Genomic DNA, 8,802 nt, shown 5'->3' on the forward strand with positions numbered 1-8,802 from the left:
GCTTAAACCCTCTCACCATTTTTCCATCATCATCATCATCCCAGATAACTTTGGTGAAAAGAAGTGAAATGATCAGAACATTTTTCTTAAGAAACAGGAAACAAAAAACCTAATTCTAATAAATGGGAGGGAAAGGTAAGAACTAAACAGACACAATTCTAGATTTTTTTTTTTTTTTTTTTTGTGATTATGGTTGGATATACTGAATCTCAATGGCTACAATGTGATGGAGAATGAATTGCTCAGGGGGCTGCATTTTTGTAAGTTTTGAGAAGAGGGAGAATTCTATCAGCATTCTCCAAAGATAAAAACACACTAACCTCAATCTGTTTCATTAAATTATGTAGCATGGAAGACTCATAAGATCACTTTATAGATGAAGCTGGTTGAGCAAGGTGGCTGTAATATTCTCTTTAAACTGTGTTATACCTAGCCTTATCATGCAACAAGATGCATTCATTCAACATTTCTAATCTTCCCAATACATCTCTTCGAATGTCAGGTTTCATAATAGAGACTAAATTATGTGAGTACTTTGAAACTTTCTATTTTATCATATTTATATACCAATTTTCATAATGTGAGATGCTTTTAATTCTATTCAGAACTATGAAAGGACCATCAAACTATATGCTTATCAGAATGAGCCCTTGCAAAAGCTTCTTCTCAGGGTTTTTAAATCCAATTAAATAATTCATTAAATTTAATCCAGTTAAATGTTCTAAAATATAAACAGCTCCCAGAACACAAGGATACTGTCCCATTCACGTTCGATTAGCTCCTGATAATGCTAAGAATAATGTCAAAATGTCTATTGCTTCTTCTTTGCAATGCTAATTGACTTGAAATGCTGGTTTGGGTCAGAGTAAACAAAAACAAAGAACAAAACAAATCACACACCAGTTTTATACAGTGGCTCGAACGAGCTCATGCTCCCCACCGCAAACTGCTGTTTCACTGATAAAGCAAACTGCTGTTTCACTGATGAGCCAAGAAAAATCGTCATTTTCACTTTTCAATGCTATGTCTAGATCCGTTAACTATTACACCGTCACCTCAACGCCTCACCTCCGCAAGTTGCGGACGGAAAAGGCGCCTTTCCTTCGCCGAAGAAAAAGGCATCCCTCCCCCGAACCTGGCCTTCGTGAAAACCAGTGGCGATCACCTCCCACACCGGCGCAACCATCCACAAAACTCCGGCCACCTCTCGCAACAGCTCATAGTGGCAGCTCCAGAGCGGTGGCTTCTTATCCTCCTTGAAACCCGCCCCTAGCGGGGAGGAGGAAAGAACCGAAACGCAGGCACTGCCAATCATCAACGCACCAGGCCTTTCCTACTTCTTCTCCCCACTCCTCCCGCAGCGAAACGCATCCCCGCCTTCTTTCAGCCTGACAAGCAGACACTTCTTCTTACCGTCCCGGGAGGTGCCCATAAGCTGATCCAGCATCGCGCGCATTTGGGCCTGTGCCGACATCCTGAAAGCGCGCGGGGCCGGGGTGGGGCCGGCCAAGTCGGAGTAAGCCCCTCCCACAGAGGCCTAGGTTGATGTCGAACCAGACGCCGCGGTCGCTTTTCTCAGGGGCGAGTTCAGTCGGAATCTCTCGCTTTTCCTCCCTCTTTCTCGCTTTCTTTCCTGCCTGAGGCAGGCGCAGTTACAATGGCGCCTACGTCTCCTCTTCTTGTCGAAAAGAAAGCGGAAACCGCCTCGCGCCCGTCGCCGTTTCAGGACCGCGAGTACCCCCACACGCTCGCCCCCTTCACGCCTGCCTCCCTAGGCGCGCGCGCGCGCGCTGCCCGGCCGTAACGGACATCCGTGCGTGCGCGCCCACACGCATGCGCCCTTCCTCCCGCCTTTCGTGACTATCAGCATACCTCTGATTGGCTACAGTGGTGGTCAACGAACCTATTAGCTTTAGGCGTTCTGCCCTTCCTGATTGGCCTGGAGTAGCTATCGTACTTCAAATTGGAGTTTGAGTGTGGTACTGCAGTTTCTTACTATGACGTAGTTCCTTGTATTGGACAAGCGTCTAGAATGTGTCGATTTAATATTCTCCCGCCTCTAAAACTAGTCATTTATCATTCTGCCTTTTGAAACTTTCAGACACATTTTTTTTAGCCAAGCTGTGGTTAGAATTTAGCGGAGAAGAGGAATCACGCTTCCCTGAATTAAGGGGGACCGACTCCCTATTTGTGTACACGTGGTTATTTTCTCCTTTCCGTAGTTTTGCAGTGCAATCATCCAAATTCCGCTTATGCAAATCTTAGACTTCATCTAGGAATTACTAGTAACGTCTGGGTTGGATTGTTGCGATGTGGAGCAAACCTGTTCTTAAAGACAGCTTGGAAGTCATTCGCATAAAATAGTTAATATAGTTGCTAATATATCCAGCGCCCAGAATACATTTTGCCTGCCTGAAAGCAGGCGCACTGACTCCCAGTATCATATTGACAGTTTAAAGAGATTCGGGATCAGGATCTCTCAAAAGCTTTATTTTCACCCAGATGATACTCAAGCACCTCATCAAACGGCCTTTTTTGAGTCAGCAGAAGTGAGGCAGGGCGCATGGGGGAGATATACTTTAGTAGGGGCCAATTACAGAAAAGACCATGTTCCCAGGCCAACTTCAAGCACAGACATAGGTACCTGTCTAGAGCCCCCTGATAAGAATCCCCTGCAGTTGCTCTTTCTCTTCTCTTCATTACAGTCTGTTTGTCCTCCATCACAGCCATGGTGATGGTGAGAAAGAGAAGCAGCATGTACTGCTGCCTAACATTGGCTGTTTGCTTGTCAAGCAAGAAAGTGTTAGTAATTATGGGAAAGGATGAGGAAAAATATCAATTATATTTCCTCTAATATAAATCTGTACCACAATCAGTACTTTAAGATCCTCTGCAGAAGCCATACTTTGAACTGTTTCTATAATTATTTTTTGTTGTTGTTAGTTGCGAAGTCGTGTCCAACCCATCATGACTCCATGGACAACATTCCTCCAGGCCTTCCTGTCCTCCACCATCCCCCGGAGTCCACTTAAGCTCACACTGACTGCTTCAATGACTCCATCTAGCCACCTCATTCTCTGCCGTCCCCTTCTTCTTTTGCCATCTATTGTTCCCAGCATTACGGTCTTCTCCAGGGAGTCCTTCCTTCTCATTAGGTGGCCAAAGTATTTGAGTTTCATCTTCAGCATCTGGCCTTCTAAAGAGCAGTCAGGGTTGATCTCAAGGACAGACTGGTTTGATCGCCTTGCGGTCCAAGGGACTCGCAGGAGTATCCTCCAGCACCACAACTCAAAGGCCTCAATCCTTCGACGCTCAGCCTTCCTTATGGTCCAGCTTTCACAGCCATACATTGCAACTGGGAAAACCATAGCCTTGACTATACACACTTTTGTTGGCAGGGTGATGTCTCTGCTTTTTAGTATGCTGTCTAGATTTGCCATAGCTGTCCCCCCAGGAGCAAGCGTCTTTTAATTTCTTGGCTGCAGTCCCCATCTGCAGTGATCCTGGAGCCCAGGAAAATAAAATCTGTCACTACCTCCATTTCTTCCCCATCTATTTGCCAGGAAGTGATAGGACCGGCTGCCATGATCTTAGTTTTCTTAATGTTGAGTTTCAAGTCAACTTTTGCACTCTCCTCCTTCACCCGCATCAAGAGGCTCTTTAGTTCCTCTTCACTTTCTGCAATGAGAGTGGTATCATCTGCATATCTGAGGTTGCTGATATTTCTCCCAGCAATCTTAATTCCAACTGGTGATTCATCTAGCCCCACCTTTCTCATGATGTGCTCTGCATAAAATGTTAAATAGGCAGGGAGACAGTATACAGCCTTGCCGAAGAACTCCTTTCTCAATTTTGAACCAATCAGTGGTTCCATGTCCAGTTCTCACTGTTGCTTCTTGACTCGCATATAGGTTTCTCAAGAGACAAAGAAGATGGTCAGGTACTTCCATCTCTTTAAGAACTTGCCACAATTTGTTGTGATCCACACAATCAAAGGCTTTAGCGTAGTCAATGAAGCAGATGTTTTTCTGGAACTCCCTAGCTTTCTTATGATGCAGCGTATGTTGGCAATTTGATCTCTAATTCCTCTTCAAAATCCTGCCTGTACTTCTGGTAGTTCTTGGTCCATATACTGCTTGAGCCTAGCTTGTAGGATTTTGAACATCCCTTTATTACTTAGTATCAATTGATAATTACTGATACATTTTTCCTTGTATTTGTCTAATACAGCATGTAATCTTATTTTGGATGATTTTCTGTTGTTACAGCCTGAAGATATAAAAGACTTGGTGGAATATGGTCTTTTGGCCCAATCTAACTTTTCTTGACTGTCAACATGTAGTCTTGAAAGAGTCATTTGTAAGGGTACATTTAAAGCAATCGAAGGATTACAGCTATTTACAGTTCCAAAGAAGTCCTTTTTGGGCACATGCTTTGATACACACTTTAATGACAGGGCCCACAAGAATAGATGAAAAAAGATTTTTTTCAAGACCAGAACAAACTGACAAGCTATAAGAGGCCATTTAGATTCACTTGGGGCTGGTGTTCTTGCTGCATAAGGCTCTTATGCTTAGGCTAATAGTATATATGCTATGAAATTATTTTGTCTGCCATGTTATTTCTAAATGATAAAACATAAATAAAAAGCAACAGAATCACAAGATCATCACATGAAATAGTATAGCTAAGGTCATTCATTAACATGATTTAAAATCTACATGGTACACCTATGTGAAGTCATTCGGTGGTCTGAGTTGAGGTAATATCACTAAGCTATAATATCCAGTAATATCCATTGATTTTTCTTTTGTTGGACTGAACAAGGGCCAATAAAATGAAGCAATGTAGGTAAGACAGAGAGGCAGGGGATCTGCCTGGTCATTGGAAGAGTATGGGGAATTTATTTTAGGACAGGGTTAATTTGTGGATCTAATAGTACCCCTAGACAATAAACCTGATCTTACTACTATTGCCACTGAATATTCAAGTACCCTCCATAACATGCAAGTTATCTTCCAGCAGTTCAGGCTGATGGACCAGTTCCAACTTCCTCTAGAGCAAGATAGTCCAGGACATTTATCCATAGCCAGCTAACTTACTGTATTATCTGTTTTTGTGGACTGTTTAAATCACGCAGAGAGCTTTGGCTGGGTGGTGGCGGTGGCATAGAAATGAAATAAGTAAATTAAAAAACCTTGATATTTGATTGTTGTAATGTGCTATACATATGGCTACTTTTGAAGATTTCCTGGGACCTTCAGCTGGTAGAAAATATTGTTACTAAATTAAGTAGGTCAGCTGTATGGATTACATTATCAGTACTTAAAGAGCTGCTCTAGCCTTTGAGAGCAGCTCTTTAAAGAACTGGGAAGTTTACAGATGCTGACATTTGGACCCCTTAATACTACTACTTTCTTAGATATTAGTAGCAGAAGAATATCTGTGAGTTTACTCAGAAGTAAGTCTCACTGTGTTCAGGGAGGTCATAATTCCATTAGTACACATAGAATTGCAATCTAACTTAGTACTTCTTGCTAAAGAGCTCTGAGGAGATCTTGGCTGACAAGTGCAGTATTCAACATGGGACATTCTACATTATTTTGTAACTGCAGCTAACACTTCACTGTGGCAGCAGTGTCAGGCTGAAAGTGAGGATTGAATAAGCAGATCCTCAATACATATGTAGTAGATCTTGCTTTAAGGGCAACACATATCTAATCAGAAATTCTATATTTCATACAATCCTTTTATTTAAACAAGTACAGTGTCTTGAAAAATCACAATTTATATAGTTTTTGTAAAGTAATCTTTCGTATTTATGGCTCCCATCCTTTCCCTCCAGGCTGTTGTGGCAGTTTAAGCCCTACAAGTTCAGCCACTTCCTCTGTTGATCGCTGTCCTTTTCCATGATATTCTTTATGTAGTGCTAAGTGCTTCCGGACACTACGCAGAAGACAAAGATATGTGGCAGCCTGAAAGTGTAGCTCATGCTGAGCCCTACATAATTTTTCACTGGTTACCTGGGAAGAAAGATGAACAGAAGAAGTTTAGTGGTTTTACTGTACATTTCCAAGTTTTTGTGCATGAAAATTAAATAAAAATGGAGGCTATATTCCTCCATGAATATAGGGGGCAGGGGGACTCCAGAGGTACAAATGTCATCCACCTGGTGCATTCCTTCCTTTCAATCATATTCCCTGGGTGGTATACAAAACCAACAACACAGGATGAATGAGTCAACACAACAACTGAAATGATTAAGAAAATAAAAAGAAAGGAAAAGGAGGTTGCCGTTGCCATCTCTCTCAGGAGACAGGGTCCTTTAAAAACACAGAGACTTTAAAGCATATGCAAATTAATATATGCAAACTAGTTTTTTTTTTCTTGAGGGCTTGAAGCCCGCTACCTAGTTCCGCCACCGAAAGGACCTGAGACGTTACGGGATAGCGAGCCTATCCTTTTTTTTCTCTCTTAAGCCTCTTGTATCTATAACTGCCCCATCTCGCCAACGTACCCGGTGTGCGCGGAAGGCCTCCTTCAAAAATGGATAAGCCACCGTGTCCCGATAGGAAAGGCCTGCCTCTCCTTGCGCAAAACGGAGCTCGCGTAATAGGCCACGGAAGGTGCGAAGAGGCGACCCGAGCGCCGCCATCTTCCGGCTCGAAAGCTCTTACTTGACGTCGAGCCAATAAGAGCGCCGCTCCTTCTGCAAACAAGAGAAAGGCCCTTCACCTGCCGCGGCCAGGCCTCAAATGGTCCCGACTATGCAGACTCACCAAGCTTTGGTCGTTTCGAGTCTAACTAAGCCGTCCAGAGAACTTTAGGTTATAGGGAGGCAAAGAAATTGAATTAAACAAACAAACACTTTTTTTGCACATTTTTTAAGATTTTAAACTAAAAAAATAATCAATCATCAAATACATCGGACGTACTGGGTCAGCCCCCTATAACATATCTTTTAAACATTCTATAATCATGTTCAAATCGATTACAAACAAACACTTGACAACCGCTCTAACAAATTGATTAAGGCAGCCCGTCTTACGCTGGTGTCCCCTAGACGACTTGGCCCGGAATTTCCGCAATCACTAGGGAATCATGGGAGTTGAAGTCAACCGGTTGGGGATGGGCGACGTTTGTTGGAGGCTGCAACGGAAGCATTCTCAGCCGTTTAGGCGGAGGCGGGTTCCTTGCCCGTATGAAAAGTCGGCGGTCTCAGTTACCCATGAAAGTGTTCAAATGAATGGCTTCAGTGACTACGACGATCGTCTGCGTTTATTAATTCGATTGCGTAGCCCACCCAAAGTGGAACGCTCAGAGCGGGTTCTTGTAATAACCTCGTGTTTACGTATAATCCGTTTTAAAATTGCTATATCTTCTTAGAATGGCCACATCGATACTCTTATTAGAGAATGTACAGGCTGTAATTAAAAATTGAAAGGCGAAACCGTAGGCATTTCTCCTGCTTATGAATTATTAAAAGTTCAGAATCGGAGTGAGGCGCTTTTGCACATCTAATTCTTAGACGAGTGTCGTGGATTAGAATTAACTCGGAGGCATTCGTTGAAATGGTTTTTCGTGGGCCCCAGGCTCTGGTGTTATCCTGCCACGCTTCTATATTTTTCAATATAATACCAAGGTCAACTTCAAAAATCTTGCACTGTAGTATAGGGCATTTATTTCTTAATGTCCATGTATAGCTTTTCTTAACTATTCATGGACATTAACAAAACTGAAACGCAGCAAAACCTATATGGACCTTTGTGCCAAGTAAAAGAACAAACTTACTCTAGAGTAGTACTTGCAAAAGTCCTGTGTCAGCAATATGGAACCACTTTGCCTTCCTAACATTAAAACTTTAGTAACTTTACTCACGGTATAATACTAGTCACGTGGTGAGAAGTGCCGTGCATAAGCGCCCAATACTCTATCAAATATTGAATTGCGCAGGTTGAAGAAAAGTTTGACTAACGAAAACAAAAACGAAAATTACACCACCCCAGATGGGACTCGAACCCACAATCCCTGGCTTAGGAGGCCAATGCCTTATCCATTAGGCCACTGGGGCTCACACGAGCTGGTTTCTTCCAATCACATAATTGTAGTTCATGTTACTATTCGTAGTCAAGTCCCACCCCTTTCAAGCGCGTTATTCGTTGTCATTCGGTAATTCTGCGATGTTTAAAAACCGGAAGTCGCATCGCGAATGTCTGGCAGTATCACAGTGCGCTCATGGTGCTCATAGAAAAATTAGATACACCTAGCAGGTAGATTTCAAAGGCACAGAATTTTGCAGGAATGGATTCCGAGCTAATAAAATTATTGCTTGCGTGGAGCACATGTGATGAAAGGAACAACTGGAGAATATAAGACAGGAGAGCGGTGAGAGTCTCCTTTTTCCATTTCTTTTGTAGTCTCAACTCAGTGGCTATTACGGCAGAATTCTGCATTGTTGCTTTTATTTAAATGTGCATGTTGGTGCGCGTAGAAGAAAGACAGTAGCGAGGAAGACTACCCAAAGCCGGCATTTAGTTTCGTTGATAAATATATTCACCCTTTACAAATTCACACAGAAGTAAGTCCCACCCGCGCTTACTGTCCCAGATCTGTTAACAAACATGTGCAACTCTAGAAATTTACAGCTTCGCTCTCTTTTCCACCTTACCTTTTCCTTCATATCTGGTACTTTTGTATGGGGGGCTGGTGTCTAAAAAGCAGCATATTCGCATTATTGTATCTACGGTAGATTTGATAATGCCTCCAATTTTAATCTAACATTTCAAGAACAACTGGCTTCTA

General features: G+C 42.6%; 2 protein-coding genes and 1 non-coding gene across 7 annotated transcripts in view; all 3 read right to left on the bottom strand.

Annotated features, from left to right (window-relative positions):
* Nucleotides 1-1,792, bottom strand: part of LOC123036334 (putative RNA-binding protein Luc7-like 2) — a 30,946-nt gene extending 29,154 nt beyond the window's left edge. The window contains exon 1 of one of the 3 annotated variants that reach the window (XM_044455503.1): nucleotides 1,414-1,792. Coding sequence is in view for 2 of the 3 variants with exons in the window: in XM_044455501.1 (XP_044311436.1) it covers nucleotides 1,069-1,315 (247 nt within the window). In the remaining variant the exon portion in view is untranslated. Of the gene's footprint in view, nucleotides 1-1,068; nucleotides 1,331-1,413 lie in introns of those variants that run through there. The other 2 variants (XM_044455502.1, XM_044455501.1) reach the window with 2 other exon arrangements.
* Nucleotides 1,793-5,735: 3,943 nt separating this feature from the next.
* On the bottom strand, nucleotides 5,736-7,269 carry FMC1 (formation of mitochondrial complex V assembly factor 1 homolog). 3 transcript variants are annotated; one of them, XM_044455513.1, is made up of 3 exons: nucleotides 7,049-7,269; nucleotides 6,518-6,709; nucleotides 5,736-6,023 (listed from the first exon to the last, which is right to left on the bottom strand). In XM_044455513.1, exons 2-3 carry the CDS (start codon nucleotides 6,653-6,655, stop codon nucleotides 5,820-5,822), a joined length of 342 nt encoding a protein of 113 aa, XP_044311448.1. In that variant the 5' UTR covers nucleotides 6,656-6,709; nucleotides 7,049-7,269; the 3' UTR covers nucleotides 5,736-5,819. The 3 variants fall into 3 exon arrangements, with proteins under 3 accessions (XP_044311448.1, XP_044311446.1, XP_044311445.1); XM_044455511.1 differs by having other exon boundaries at nucleotides 6,518-6,821; nucleotides 7,049-7,267; XM_044455510.1 differs by lacking the exon at nucleotides 7,049-7,269 and having other exon boundaries at nucleotides 6,518-7,042.
* Nucleotides 7,270-7,998: 729 nt separating this feature from the next.
* TRNAR-CCU lies at nucleotides 7,999-8,071 on the bottom strand. The gene has a single exon. It is a non-coding gene; the product is annotated as a tRNA-Arg (tRNA).
* Nucleotides 8,072-8,802: the final 731 nt, after the last annotated feature.

This window comes from Varanus komodoensis, unplaced genomic scaffold, assembly GCF_004798865.1.
Source record: "Varanus komodoensis strain SLA01 unplaced genomic scaffold, ASM479886v1 scaffold8, whole genome shotgun sequence".
Classification (NCBI taxonomy): domain Eukaryota; kingdom Metazoa; phylum Chordata; class Lepidosauria; order Squamata; family Varanidae; genus Varanus; species Varanus komodoensis.

Coding starts and splice junctions, on each gene's coding strand:
- FMC1 (XM_044455513.1), bottom strand. CDS start 6,655: ATGGCGGCGCTCGGGTCGCCTCTTCGCACCTTCCGTGGCCTATTACGC. Junction 6,024..6,517: donor AGGCCTTCCGCGCACACCGG/GTACGTTGGCGA, acceptor CTTTCTTCCCAG/GTAACCAGTGAAAAATTATG.